The following is a 16,727-nucleotide window of genomic DNA, read 5'->3' on the forward strand; positions in this document are numbered from 1 at the left end:
GTCTTTTATCAATAACACTATATATATATTTTATTAGGCTCTCCAACAAGGTTTACACATCACAAGCTTACATTACACACTATACTAAATATATGTCTATGAGCTCTTTCAATTATAGGAAACTACAGCAATCATCTTATAAAACTAAGTAACAGTTAATAATAAAATATAAATTAAAAACTTAAACTTTTAACAGATCTTTGAAGATGATTGCAGCGTCATATCAGACAATCCACCAATTGTCTCACCCGAGCCCAGTGAGAACGAACAAAGGAAACATGAATCTAAACCTATACTTTCAAGAGCACCCAGTATAGATGAAGTCGACAATATTGAAATGGATTCAGAAGAGAGAGCCAAAGAATCTAACAAAGTAAACGGTGATACGGAATCGGAGACCATTGATAGCAGGGATATAGACAGTCTAGGTGACTTAGACGATGACGACGAAGTATATATTAAGAGTGTCGTCGAAAACCCGGATATGAGACGCGAGAGTATAGCTGAGATTAAGAGACTTGCGGAAGGATTCGTACAAAAGGGTGAAGGGAGAGGTCTATTGTGCAGTGTCGACAGTGCCAACGTTAACCTTAATGGGAGTGACTTGAAGTCGTCTATAGATGAATATCAACCGAGCACGCATCAGCAGCATACGAGCGTTATTATAACAAATCCATCTGTTGATCTAGCTCCATCTGGTTCTCCTGCGTCTGCTGGTACTACAGGTAAACACATCGATTTAAGTCATTTAAAATTAAATGTTGTTGCGTTTTGATGCTGTCGTGATTCTGTGCGTGCAAAAGAACAATACAGTACAGTGCAGTAACAGTAACAGCCTGTTAATGTCCCACTGCTGTGCTAAGGCCTCCTCTCCCTTTTGAGGAGAAGGTTTGGAGCTTATTCTACCACGCTGCTCCAATGCGGGTTGGTGGAATACACATGTGACAGAATTTCAATGAAATTAGACAAAACACAAAACAAAATTAAAAAAGAACAATACACAAGATGATATTATGTATATCGTCTATACAAATTAAATTGCTATAGTTCCTTTGTAAATATTATGTGTCTGCACTCTGCGTTGGTCCTATATTGATTTAGTAATAAATACGAGTCTGATACATGCTGAATTTTAAGTTAGCTCTGGTAAAACTATATTTATACGTAAACTTTAATACGTAAACGTAATTTTTAATCTTCGTAAATGATTTATGTATTAATATAAAATTGAACTTCAAATTTTATGCTGATGTCTTGAAAATATACACTTAAATGAAATGTACCTCAACCCCACAAAATGTTTTACATAAAATTTTCTCGCAAGTTTATTCTGATAAGGTGACATATTATATCAATAATAATTCAACTATCCAAGAAGTAACGAGCATACGTGATCTTGCCGTTATACTTCTAGCGTTCACTAAGCTTTAGGCTACATCTAGATCATATAATAAAAAAAGCGTCAAAACTATCTGGATTTATTAATAGACAGTTAAAGATATTTAAGCAACCGAGTGTTTCTATTCTTTTATTTAATACCTTTGTTCGAAATATCCTGGAGTACTGCTGTGTAGTGTGGAGCCCTCGCTATCAGGTTCACATAAATAGACTTGAATGAGTTCAAAAGAGATTTTTATATCACCTTTCTTACACCGATAATAAATGTCTCGAACTTAAATCGTATGCACAGAGACCGAATTTTTACAGAGCAAGCTCACTTTACACTCGAAGGAAAATAAATGATATCGTCTTTCTATACAAGCTAATTCATGGACTTATTGACTCGTCCGATATCCTGCAATGCATACAGTTTTCTATTCCTCGTCCAAATAGTCGCATGCGATATTGTATGAACTTTTGTCTTCCTACCTTTAGAACAAATGTACTTAGCCACTCGCCTTTATACCGCATGTGTAATAGTATTCGTTTTAATTATGATATTTTTACCGAGTTCTATAGCCTCATTGATAAAAAGTTTAAAAAAACTGTTTCGATAGTTTAAATTATTTAGCTATTAAAAAAACTTATAAACTTAGGTCTTTGTCGCTGTCACAGATTAGACGCTTTTTTCGCACTTAATCAAAAGCGCATGTCGTGTCTACATCAAGAGAAATGTAATCATTTGAATTTTTTGATTGTCATTTTGTTTTGTAGATCTATAAACATAAAATATATATAAAAAAAAATCATGTGCTCAATTTGTGCTTATACCTAAACTCACGCTCAGTTTTAAAAGTCTGAGAAAGCCTACAAATTTGGGAGTTTCTGTCACATGTGTATTCTCCAATCGGAACCTTCTAGTAAATCGGTAGAATCTTGCATTAGACCTTTTAGAGGCTGCTACTGTTAGCAATCCACTAACGCTTAAGATGTTAGGTCACGCTAGAATCGTTGTGGCTAGGTGACCTCGGGGTTGGCTACAACCGTCTGACTCGTTGTGTCCGCAGCCAACGCGAGCCCGGCGCGCAGCCCGCTGGGCGTGGTGCGCGAGGAGTCGCAGTCGGCGGGCGCGTCCTTCGACACGCTGGAGCCGAGCGACGCGCGCCCCGACACGCGCTCCGCCTGCGTGTCCCCCGCCAGCTCCAACGGCGGGGTGTATTCCGTGAGTTGATTCACTTCACTGCTGGTAGAGTTTTGTGCTAGCTCGTCTGGGTGGGTACCACCCACTCATCAGATATTCTACCGCAAAATAGCAGTACTTGGTATTGTTGTGTTCCGGTTTGAAGGGTGAGTGAGCCAATGTAATTTTTAAACAGGCACAAGGGACGTAACATCTTAGTTCCCAAGGTTGGTGGTGCATTGGCGATGTAAGCGATGGTTAACATTTCTTACAATGCCAATGTCTATGGGCGTTGGTCATATTTACCATCAGGTGGCCCATATGCTCGTCCGTCTTCCTATTCTATAAAAAAAAGTTGATGTTCATTTATTGGCGATTTTTTACTTTCGCTCCGTTTATTTAAAGATTAGTTAAATTTCTAAGTCAAAGCAATAATATTCATTTACAATATTTTTTTCACTCGAAATAGCCTATTTGTATTTATATTCGTGTATTATTTGTAATATCTTTAAAAAATTAAAATATTTTTTACTAGCAAGATTCTGGAAGTCTCACGTGTATCGGAAATTTTTTGCTAACTCTGTGTTAATTTATATATATTATATCAATCCGTTAAATATATTACGTAATATCATGATACTTAAATTTCTATTTAAAATGTATTGTTTCAGAACGAATTGGTCGAGAGTTTTGCTCTGAATCTGCATAGAATTGAAAAAGACGTTCAAAGGTGCGACAGGAACTACCCATTCTTCACAGATGAGAATTTGGATAAGCTGAGGAATATTATGTGCACGTGAGTATCATTACCGTAGTAGCCTATGAATATACCACTGCTGGGCTAAAGCCTCCTCTCCTCTTTTTGAGGAGAAGGTTTGGAGCTTATTCCACCACGCTGCTCCAATGCAGGTTGGTGGAATATACATGTGGCAGAATTTCAGTGAAATTAGACACATGCAAGTTCCCTCACGATGTTTTCCTTCACCGTAAAGCATGAGATGAATTGTAATCACAAATTTAGCACATGAAAATTCAGTGGTGCTTTCCCGGGTTCGAACCCACGATTATTGGTTAAGATTCACGCGTTCTACCACTGGGCCATCTCGGCTCTGAGTATCATTACGGGTATGGTATCTTATTTGAATTGTTGTTTGTTTAGGCCGAATCTTGCAAATTGAATTAAAAAAACTTTCTCGTCCTACGGAGTTGTTATTTTACGTGTCGGTTCAGTTTCAATGACAATACATTTTTTTTTTCTTGTCTTTTTTTATGGTAAATGTCACAGAATGTGGCTCCATACGAAGAAACTCTTCAACGATCAACAGCACACATTTTGTATATGAAAGCTTGTATTTAAGAATGGTTTTTTTGCCAATAATTTATTTTTATAATTGTTATGCGGTCAATATTTTTTACCATTTTACAAATATAGATATGTCCATTATTCCCGTTCTCATAATAACTGCTTTTGTAAGAAAATATATTATGCGCATTTATCCTATAGCCTTTATCAACTGTACGACCCCTTACTGCTCTATTAATCTAATGTCCTTAACTAATAGTTGCCTGGAAGTTTTTTATTTTTTTATTTTACAGTATAAACAACCCAATAACAATTAAATTATGGCATTACAAAAACCAAGAAAGTTTATCTTGAGTGCCTTTTCGTCTATGGATTTAAATAAATAATAATATTCACACACAGCCATCTGATCCAAAACTAAACAGAGCTTGTACTATGGAAACCAGACAACTGATATGCTACATATACTACTTTTCTTTTTTTTTATAGAATAGGAAGGTGGACGAGCATATGGGCCACCTGATGGTAAGTGGTCACCAAACGCTCTTAGCCATTGGCATTGTAAGAAATGTCAACCATTGCTTATAGCCAATGCGCCACCAACCTTGGGAACTAGGATTTTATGTCCCTTGTGCCTGTAATTACACAGGCTCACTCACCCTTCAAACCGGAACACAACAATATCAAGTATTGCTGTTTTGCGGTAGAATATCTGATGAGTGGGTGGTACCTACTCAGACGAGCTTGCACAAAGCCCTACCACCAGCTTCTTTTGTAAATACATACTTATATAGATAATTACACCAAGACTCAGGACGAACAGACATGTTCATGCATGCAAATGTCTGTCCTGGGTGGGAAACGAACCCACAACCTTCGTCGTGAAAGGCAAGTATCTACCAACCACGTCAACCGGCCCAATTTACATACAATAAACGCTATAATTGTTTTAAATAATACATTTTCAACTTATATTTATTACTTATTCTGTTATCTAAGCTATTTATTAAGCGAGGAATCATGTAAGAGCTAGTACGCTGTCCGTGTTTATTGTTAGCTGAAATAGTGACTATTTTTGTTGTCACCCAAAAAGTTTTTACATTATGCGGAACGTTATTCTGAAAATCTATCATCACTCCCGCTTAGCAATAGGACCGCCATTTTGTATATACTATTACAATAAAGGATATTCTGTTACTAAATAATATATTTGTTTTAAATTTATAAGGTATGTATGGGAACACCTGGAGACAGGATACATGCAGGGCATGTGCGACCTGGTGGCGCCGCTGCTGGTCATCATGAAGGAGGAGGCGGTCGCGCACGCGCTGTTCTCGCGGCTCATGCACCGCGCGAGGGACAACTTCCCGTCTGGTCAGGCTATGGATGCGCATTTTGCTGACATGAGGTAACTTATGGAGTATATCATTATATTGCTTAATATCATAGCCCACAATTACCCAAAGCTTACTTCGATGGCAGCAAAGTAGATACGGACATCTGCATTTTTGAAAAAAAAAGCATTTTCAGTGCTTTTTTTACAAAAATAAGATATATAATATTTTTAAATATTATATATAATCCATATCATAATAAAATAATATATATAATATTTTTAACATGATACATAATATTTAAAAATATTATATAATCTTATTTTTGTAAAAAAAGCACTTTCACAAAAATGCAGATGTCCGTATCTACTTTGCTGCTATCGACTTATTCTTATTTTGTTATTAGCCGACAAAAAGTAGGAAGTTATCGATTTGGCCTGATTTTTAATTTTGTGTATGTTCTTCGGAATAAGGCAAATATGTTACCTTAGGTAATTGACTACGTTAAGTATCCATTTATATATAATAAATTTTGTCTCTACGTAACTTTCACTTAGCCGAAAGCTTTACCTATAAACTATCTTTTTCTGACACCATTGATTTGACAATCGAAAGAAGAAGACAGCATTGTTTAACCAACGACCCCCCTAAACAATGGATAAATTAAAGCCGGTAGTTTTGAATTTAAGTATAATAACATACAGACTTTTAAGTCGGTTTTCTTTATGGATATATTTTAGGTCACTCATTCAAATCCTGGACTGTGAGTTATACGAACTGATGCACGCGCACGGGGACTACACTCACTTCTACTTCTGCTACCGCTGGTTCTTGCTGGACTTCAAGCGAGAACTCGTCTACCAGGACGTAAGTATCTGAAATGACTTCTGTGTTCTACGGATCGCTCGTCTTTAGGTCTTTATTTATTTTCAGTAATATAATTACGATTGTAAAAGGAAATAGGTTGATATAGTTTAAATTAAATAGTATATAATTTGATTTAATCAAGATCAAAATCTCTAAACAAAAACAATTATATGGAAATTCATGTCCTGCAATGTATAATATAATTATATATTTTATACTCTAAGCGTTAAGTGCACAGAAAAAAGAAAATTCGAGAAAGCAAAGATGAGCAAACTGCAAAACATTTACGTTAAATATTTTTTTAACGTCATCATACTACGCTACTTTATATATTATAACTCTCTTGTACATTATAAATTTTTGGTATTTAAATATTAAAAAGTTTTGGTAATATAATATAAAACTTAATATTGCTTGTCTTGTGAAAGGTTTTCTCGGCCTGGGAGTTGATATGGGTGGCGCGTCACGTGGCCTCCGAGCATATGGTGTTGTTCATTGCGCTCGCTCTCCTCGAGACCTATCGTGACGTCATACTCGCGAACGCCATGGACTTCACCGACATCATCAAGTTCTTCAACGGTATGTATATTCAATGGTCAAAAATCATATACAAACAATGATTTTTATCCGAATATTAGCACCGCTGAATTTTCACGCGCATTTAAAATAATTAATCATTCATTGATAGATTGATTCATTGATAGAGGATGAAAATTTTCCTACCTAACCTAACCTACATCGGTGCATTGTGATGGAATAAACTCATACTTTTTCTTAAATGGATATATACATACCATTTTACTAAACTTGTAAACAATTTTTTATTTTATTTCAGAAATGGCAGAGCGTCACGACGCTTCCGCCGTGTTATCTCTCGCTAGGGACTTAGTCCTCCAAGTTCAAACTCTAATCGAAAATAAATAAAGTTCAAAATGTAATGACGTTCGCATCTCATTAAAATAGTGATACATAGGTCACGGTTCATAGAACGAAATTTTCGAAGGCTAGGTCCTGTTAGACTTATCGTAAATAACGGATAGGCAATTCTACTGTTACCATGTACTAGACGATTCCAAATGTTCGATGTGACAACGTGTATTTCTAATATTACATACTATTTAGTCTTAAAACGGTTTCATAAGGCGCAGTGCACATTGCTGAGAGTAAATGTCTTTATTAACTTACAATTATAAAGTATAAATTATTTTTAAGAGCCGAGATGGCCCAGTGGTAAGAACGCGTGAATCTTAACCGATGATCGTGGGTTCAAACCCGGGCAAGCACCACTGAATTTTCATGTGCTTAATTTGTGATTATAATTCATCTCGTGCTTAACGGTGAAGGAAAACATCGTGAGGAAACCTGCATGTGTCTAATTTCACTGAAATTCTGCCACATGTGTATTCCACCAACCCGCATTGGAGCAGCGTGGTGGAATAAGCTCCAAACCTTCTCCTCAAAAAGAGGAGAGGAGGCCTTTAGCCCAGCAGTGGGACATTCACAGGCTGTTACGGTTACGGTTATAAAGTATTTTTGTGTGTTCTGATATTTTATGAGTTCAAATTTTGACGAATCTCTTATGTTTTGAAGTCAACAGATTTTAAGAAGGAGACTTATGTAGTGTGCGTGTTTGTATGTATGTATGGGTGTATGTGTGTAGGTATGTTTATTTGACAACAAATAATGTTATCACTTCAAATAAGTTTTAATTATGACGCATTCTAAAAGTATTTTTTCTACGCGCTCTTATAAATATTGATAAATTCGGTTTGTGATTAAGAATGAGGCGTTCGTTCTATATCCGATTTTTTAAGTAATGTATTAGGTCCTCACATATGAAATTGGTGTTTTGTACGGGAGCAATATAAAGTCAATTTTTCGTTGTAAAATAATTTAATTAATCAAAGTATGCACCGTTGTTATATATGCACTTTTGCCATTTCATAGGTAGTTCATTGATCCCTTTACTAAAAAAACCATGGGGGCGAGAATCAATAAAGTTTTTAAAGGCGGTTTGGACTGCCGCATCGGAGTTGAATTTATTTAATAGAAATCTGCCGTAATAGTTTGGCCAGATTTTAAAAAGCTGTAGTGAACGACACCGGTGCTAGTCCACCAAACACTCACAAGCAACTTTTTTTGAGTCAATTTTCGCTTAGGGCAGGATTTGGCTGGGTCTCCAGGGTTCAGTCATTGCGACGAGCGCTTCTGATTATCGTACGGTATCCACTTTTCATCACAAGTAATGATCTGATTTAAAATCCCTTCATTATTGTGTCGGTTGAGCAAAGTAACACAGCAGTCGACGCGTGTTTGCAAGTTCGATTCACTCAATTCATGAGGTACCCATCGTTCAAGTTTTTTTACTTTCCCGATTCAAGTGGATTAATACAGTTATCACTTACCTCGAAGCCTGCAGCTATCTCTGAAATGCTTTGTAATGGATCCGCTTCCACAATAGCCTTTAATTCTTCATTTTCCACTTTGGTCTCCGGCCGTCCACGGGGTTGGTTCTGAAAATTGAAATTTCCAGAACGAAAACGTTGAAACCAAAAACGTACCGTGCTTTCTTTTGCGACACCAGCGTCGTACACATCATTAATCCTTCAAACTGTTTCTGCAGCACTGGTGTCACGGTAGAACTCGTAATCGTAAATATTACCGATATTTCATGTTTTCCATTATGCGGTAATAAGCGACGCCAGAGAAAAAAATTATGAGGAAAAAACAAATGAATGACTGTTTTCAAAACTCAAATGTACCAGCTAAATGAATTTATAAATTTGAATTTGGAATTCTTAACCAAAGAGGAGATATTTCAGATCGAAGTGCTCAGTACGACAAAACGCTAATTTCATATGTAATATTATGTGACAGCCATATGATCATAAACGGCTTAAATAAATAGTACACATCGATTTTTTTAAAGACATATTCAAATAAATAGCTGAGACAATTCGAAATACATTATAATAACATATAACAACATTTGGGAATTTAGTAACGAACGGAAGAACAAAAATTGTTATAAATATAAAATAAAGATTGTATTCGTTTCCATTCATTCATTCATTTCATAGTATTATTAAGTAAAAACATAACAGCCGAATACTAATCTTGTTTGCAAATTTATTTTATAAATATTTTTAACTGGCAATGTGCACTCAGCTTAACTATAAAGAGGCAATAAAATATGTAAAATGACAACGGAAATAATTGATATTGTAATATAATATTTTGATACGAAACATCACGAAGAAACATTAATTACTCTATATATGTATTTGAAAGTATAATATAATGAACATATTATATTTGGTATAAAAAGAAATTAACGTTTAATTTAACGATATTAAATTCTAAATTCAAAATCAATGAAACGAAAAATTAATTCGACAAGGTTTCGTGTTAAAGAAATTAATGTGACATATATATGACATCACTATCACTAAGGTACTAACTTAAATCTTATATATGTTATTTGTTATATTATATATTTAGGTAAAATAAACGAAACAAATAGATAACGCTTCAGGATTTTTATATGTAAAGCGTCGTCGCACCGATTCTTCGCGATTATAGTTGAAGATTTTTTAAAAAATTTGTACCTGTTAGGTTTAAAAAGGCATTCAATGTACTCCAGTACTTTGTGTAATGCCCGGCTTACATTATTCCAGTCCAGCGATCTAGTCCAGTACTGGATTGCTTACTGGAAAAATGTAAACCGGCACTGGAATGAACTGAATCCAATCCAGTTGGATCCAATCCAGTTGGATCCAATCCAGTTCATTCCAGTGCCGGTTTACATTTTTCCAGTAAGCAATCCAGTACTGGACTAGATCGCTGGACTGGAATAATGTTAACCGGGCATAACGAATACTAAACAAAGTCGCATTAAAATGATATATTATATCGTTAGTTTATTTATAATCATTTCAATACGCGAAATATATTTTGGCCGGCCTGAAGTTCTATCAACACAGTATAATATCACTACATATTATAAAGCCGAGATGGCCCAGTGGTAAGAACGCGTGAATCTTAACCGATGATCGTAGGTTCAAACCCGGGCAAGCACCACTGAATTTTCATGTGCTAAATATGTGATTATAATTCATGTCGTGCTTTACGGTGAAGGAAAACATCGTTAGGAATCCTGCATGTGTCTAATTTGACTGAAATTCTGCCACATGTGTATTCCACCAAAACCGCATTGAGCAGCGTGGTGGAATAATCTCCAAAACCTTCTTCTCAAAAAAGGAAGAGGAGGCCTTTGCCCAACAGCGACAATCACAGGCTGTTACTTTGGTTAAAATATGACGATGATTGTTGAAGATGATCAGAAAATGCCGACTGGGAGCTTTACTGACATGCGCCGCGTACATCAATTAGATTATTTGTATGTATATGTATTCCGATAATTTTTGCGTAGAGCCTTCTTTACATACGAAACCAGAACGGGAGGATAAGTAAACGAATATGTATATAATGGTATAAGCCGTAATGTACTTATTCGTATCTCTACCCTCTGTTAAAACCTATTCTGCCTTTTGTTGCTCGTAACTAAATTTGCGAAACATCTCGTGACTAATATCAGACCGGTCAACTTAAATCGCGCATGTATAAAACTGTCTCACATGTAGAAACTTTCATATGAAAACTTTAAAATATAACCTGTGATTAAAAGAAATTACGATACTATCCTAGATAATCTATTTTGTATCCATTTAAAATAAGTAATGCTCATGGAGTAATCCTCCATCTTATATTTTATAACGGCTTTATATATATTTTTTAATTAATTGAATATAAACCTTATATAAGAAGTTTCAGAAATTGGCATTGAACAAAACTAATGGCTCTTGTAACGACTTCAGCAGTTTTTTCTTAATAAAATTAGAAAGCTTATCCTTTGTTGAGATGTAGATTTTTTGTTAAGCTCATAAAAAAGTCTTGCAAGCTTTTGGAGCGTAATTTTATAAGATTAAATTGACCTACAAACGAATTTTGAATTTAGATTGTACAGAGAAGCAGCGACAAGATAGCCGATAGAAACTGGTCTCTACTATACTGGGAGAATACTCATTGTCAGCCAGAATGAGTTAGTCTTTTAGATTCAGATTAAATTTAAATAAACTTTAATCAATTACGCTCTATCGAGCAATTTCGTGTCGTCATTTATGGGCTTAAATTATATCTGACGTTACTGCAGTATACCATCAAATATCGGTTGGTAATGTGGAGTCTATCGCAAAAATCCGCCAAGAAACTCGATAACTTTTTATTACTGTTTATTTATTATAAAATATGACGTCTTAATTATTTACTATATTTCTACATATTACGTTGAGAGATAGCAGCGCTGAGTGCTTTCTATCGACTGTATCACGGCGAGTGCTCTGAGGAATTATTCTCTCTAATTCCTGCTTTCCCCTTCCTTCATAAGTCTACGCGTGCTGGATCTCGATGTCACCGCCTAACTGTGACATCAATTCCATCGCGCACAAAGAAATTTGGCAACTCCTTTCTTTGTCGCACTTCCAAAAAATGGAATTCCTTACCAGCTTACGTGTTCACCTCCCCTTACAACCCGGGTTCCTTCAAACGAGGCGTGAAGAGGCATCTTGCGGGCCGGCAAGGCGGGGACGGTGAGTACAGAACATTCTTCTTGACTGTACTGGCCGTCGTCGCGTTTGGACTCTACTACCACTTACCATCAGGTGGAGTAGATTCATTTGCCATCCCGGCGAATATAAATATATATAAGTATAAGTAGGTACTAATAAAATTAAATTTGTTCGATCAGTTGAACGTGTAAAAGATAGATATATACTACCTACTTGATATAATAGGTGTCTGAGTGAGAGAGGTGGCTGCTTGTCTGAAATCAATAATTTTTTTTTAAAATTATATTGGTTTAAATTCACGCGTTCTATTTTCAAATAATGCTTTCCGTCGACATTAAAAGTAATATATCCTTTTTGATAAACATCGTAATAAAAATCACATGTATTGATAGAAAATATCAAAATACGTTTATGTTTAACTAAACTGCTTGTTATAATAACGATGTCGTTCTAATACTCATATCGTCTTCTTCCCCCCGTGCCTTGTATTTCCACAGATAATATCCATATTAATATATTTACCATAATCCTCGATATTTAAAATTGTATAATAAATGTTTATAAATTATTGATGTTAATAAATTAAACTAATATTTAATTCCTATACATTATATTATAAAGTTAATAAAACTAATTATGATTCTTAAAAAAAACTACAAATTGAAACCGACTTTACTACCTTCTTACATAGAAATCGTATAAACATATGTTTTTGAATTGTATGACACAGCTGTCGTTTTATGTTTATTTTTAACGGTTTTAATGGTAAGACCATTACATGTAACCTTTACCTATAAATGTTGTTTAAGGTGATTAATTAAACAGTGCTGTCTTCTTCTTTCAAATGTCAATTTAATGTTGGCGGAAAGAGAAGAATCAGTGTTTAACCAAATACCCACTAAAATGTTTATAAGTAAGGCCGTATATAATTCAACAAAATTATATATTGAAAGGACAAGAATGGCTATAATATTTTAGATTAATTGAATTTTATAAATTTACTGTCAAACAAAGCTAATGTTTTGTAGATTTTTACTTATATACTAGAGCTTCCAACACTATATTTCCTTATTATATTATATATATAATATAATCTGTTAAATTATTTAAAAAAATCGCACCCATTCAACAAATATAATTGCAATTATTTAAATATTTATTTATATATTAAATGCGTATTAGTGGCCGCTATGTTATTGTCTTTATATAGAAATATTTATATTGTATTCGATTAAGGCTTTTATTGTCCGTGCTTTAATATTTAATTCCAAATATTTGTGATTGTTATACGCTTAAGTAACTTTATATATAACGGTAAATACGACGGTGTGACACAGGCCTACGTCCACAAGCGAAGCAAGATATATAATTATATATATATATTTATCGTGAACGTGTTACAAACACACTGGTGTCAAATTTAAATGTTTCTATTAAACTAGAATATAAATAATATATTGAATGTTTTTTGAATAAATGTTTGTATGTGGTAAACATTTTTAATAATTCGCACTTGTTATTTTAGAAATGAATATTTACCGATGTTTATGTAATGTACATTTCGATAGTTTTCTTTTAATATTTTGTATCGAAACAAAACTGTAAGTACGTTCGTTACTTAATATGAACCTGTGAATCTCCTATCCATATAACGAAATATTATTGTTATTACATGGACCGATTTCACTTATTTCAATCGTCGAGGGATGTTTGACTTTGTTTCTCAAAGACTTTGATGTTCATCATCATGTTCAGAGATAGACTTGACCGATGTGATTTCTATATTGGTAATGAAAACACCTTAGTTTTTTCAAAACTTATCAATGATTTCTCGATAAATACCGCTAGTAACCGGGACATTTAATGATAATAATACGACGAACACTTACGGCTCATTTCGTAATAAATCTAAATGTTTAAATTCTCAAAAGTTTTTTCATTGACTGTTCTTTCTATTTGAATCGATTTTTATTTATTAAAATCAAAAATACTCGCAATTTTAATTCTTATCTTGGTATATACCATATGGGTTCTTCTATTCAAAACGAATTATGAAAGATTCTTTATTTATCTGTGCACAAAAACTTTAATTTTATTTGTGTTTAGTTTTATTATTATTCTGTTTAATTAAAAGCTCTTTGTATTTGCATATCGTGTTTGTTTAATTTTAGTTATATTTAGTGTTTTAAAAAAATAATCAAATATATTTTTTTAATAAACTTCAAAATATTACTACATAAATATTTTAATTACTATTTTAATTTTCAACTATGAACACAATTATGTTATTCACTTAACAGTTTTTATTCATATAAAAACTTTTTGATTGTTTTTTACTCGCCTGTTATCGTTTGTTGTTGTAGTTATTTTCCTTATTGTACAATCTTTTCCGCTATTTAATGTTAGCCGGAAGTTTACGTTTACAACTAAACAAATGACCATTGGCGTTTGGGTTGTGTTTTCCTTCCGTAAATCTATTTTCGTGTAATGATATAGTAAATAAAATTTGTAATGACTGTTTGTAATCCTAAAGAAATATTTCAATAAATATAATATTTATGAGCTTATATTATTTTTATGAATATGATTAGATTGGTATTGTGTATAACACGTACACATATACATGTACACGTGCAGTACACACACAAAATAACTTCCATAAATTAATTTGGTTATAAATGTATGTTTTTTTAAAAATATATAAAACAATTTTTTTTTTCTATGAATATTTTTTATCTAAAGTCCAATATAAAAACAACTTTTGAGAATTGACATAAATAAATAAGATGTTATATTTTCATTTGTGTCAACACATACTTGTCTATATAAATATATAAAGTATATGTAAGTAACACTGAGATATTATAAGTGTAATTGTATAATGGTTAGTTGGAACGATTTGTAATAAACAACTATTTTTGTGAAATCATCTAATCATTAAAAATATCAATTCCATTATATACGTTGTTCTTTTATTTACTTTTAAATCTAATTGGTTAAATATACAGGCGAATATTAGGTATGGAAAGCTTGTATGGTTTACACACAGTGTTCGTGGCTTGAATCCGACTAAGGCTACATTCACACAGCGGTCCGTTTTACAAGTTCGTTTTATTCTTATTCGTCGATAGCGTATGTAGTTGTAGGAGCGAGTACACACGACAGTATTCCAGATCTAAAAAAATCTGATCTGACAAAATGTTCAGAGGTCCGTTTTATCGAATCCTTTTTATTTACAAAATTCCAATAGCGATGGATCTGCTAAAAAAGCCTTTGTATGTACAGACCTTCTGTGTGAATGTTCACTATACATCATCATAACTTATTATTATAACTCTAGAAAATAAATTTATTTAAAATAAAGACTTCATTACATTTTTTTATAAACTTGTTCTTAATATGTCATGAACATCAAATAATAAAAGTAATTTACCGGAGAAACAAAGTTATTTATATTAAGGAAAAATTGTTTCGTTTGTTTGTTTTCAATAAAGTTTTTTTTAGTAAAAGAAAGCAGTTGAATGTTTCGGGGAGACGGATGAGACGGCAACGTTTCCAACACGTCAAAATTGTTCATGCGCAGGACTAAGCTTTCCTGCTTTCTAAGGTAAAGAATGATAAGCCAACTGCCAACTCCAACTGCTCTGTAGCAACAGCAGTACCTGTGTAAGTGCCGGGGTCTTTCTGAAAATTTCTTGGCATATAGATCCAATGAATTCGTGTTGAACCGACCTGGCCTGAAAACCCGATATCCTTGACACCTGCTTCTGCTAGCCACTTGAACAAGTAAGCAGTTATCTAAAACAAGCAGGCAGCAATTGTCAGTAACAAGGATGCCAGGAAGTAGAATTCCATTTTAATTATTCCAAACATTAAAACTCCTATTTTTTGTATTAGCGGAAGTTCATTTGTGTGTTCATTTTATTATATGATGTCATTTATTACAACAACTACTAAATCAACAAACAAAGAATCATTTGTTATTTGATTTTTAACAGCATAGCTTATGATTTCAGACATGATCAGGATCTGTTTTGATAAAACTTTTAAATGGCTATTATACGATTTAAAAATTGGTATGTATTTTATTTCGCTATGAAGAAAGGAAGAAGAAAGGGCGAAGACCTATGTTGTCATAACATTATTTTAACATATTAATGCATAATGATAATTTCAAATATTTACTTTTGAATTTTCTGGATGTTTCTGGATAAAACGCGCAAGGACGAAACCACGGGTAAAAACTGTAATTTTATAATTAATATATATATAAACAATAATGACTCATAATCGATACGTATTACATATCAATGTTTAAAACATTAAATTATATAATTAAAGTCATTTGAGATAAAAACGAAATATATATTAATTAATATTATTTAAATTCGAACTCTAAAGGAATTTCATTTATCTTGGGTACTTTTCTCACGAGATACGTATATGTGACTTCATCTCAATTATACAACAAGATTGATTAAGATGTAAGGTTATAAACAATCATATACGTTCAATGACCCACTTTATTTGTGAGTCATTTGTGTGTCATGAACATTAAGATAATAAAATCCCCTTGATTTTTAACTTTTTGCTTATAAATATAAGTAACTAAATCTTTAAATTGCTATTTTTGAGTTATTATGCTACGTCCTAACATTGGGTTTCTAAACTTTGACAATATCTAAGCTTTGAGCCACCACTTTTTCCGAACCAGTGTGTGTGCGTTTGTATGAATGTATTTTTAATTTATTTATAAAAAATAATTAATTAAGTATTATTAAGGCATTTATCTCGAATAAGTGTGCATTCAATCGGATTCAGCAGTTTTTACCTTCTTTTGCTGGATTATTTTAAATACGATAAATAATTAGTATAGTAGGATTGTATTATCATAAAAAGTTTGTGCAAATGTTAGTTCTATTTATTGAATGAAACTGGTTAAAATATTTTTTGCCATAATATGTGACCCACACAATAATAGAAGTGTTTTTCTTTAGAAGGTTATTATTTATAATTGTATTAGTTTAGTATCGCGG

General features: G+C 33.2%; 1 protein-coding gene across 1 annotated transcript in view; it reads left to right on the forward strand.

Moving 5' to 3' along the window:
* The window catches only part of LOC126775357 (small G protein signaling modulator 1-like), a 117,056-nt gene that overhangs the window by 47,318 nt on the left and 53,011 nt on the right, over window positions 1-16,727 (forward strand). Inside the window, exons 17-21 of the mRNA XM_050497228.1 lie at window positions 197-725; window positions 2,448-2,602; window positions 3,232-3,356; window positions 5,092-5,271; window positions 5,938-6,064. Coding sequence (XP_050353185.1) covers window positions 197-725; window positions 2,448-2,602; window positions 3,232-3,356; window positions 5,092-5,271; window positions 5,938-6,064 — 1,116 coding nt within the window. The remainder of the gene's footprint in view (window positions 1-196; window positions 726-2,447; window positions 2,603-3,231; window positions 3,357-5,091; window positions 5,272-5,937; window positions 6,065-16,727) is intronic.

This window comes from Nymphalis io, chromosome 18, assembly GCF_905147045.1.
Source record: "Nymphalis io chromosome 18, ilAglIoxx1.1, whole genome shotgun sequence".
Lineage (NCBI taxonomy): Eukaryota > Metazoa > Arthropoda > Insecta > Lepidoptera > Nymphalidae > Nymphalis > Nymphalis io.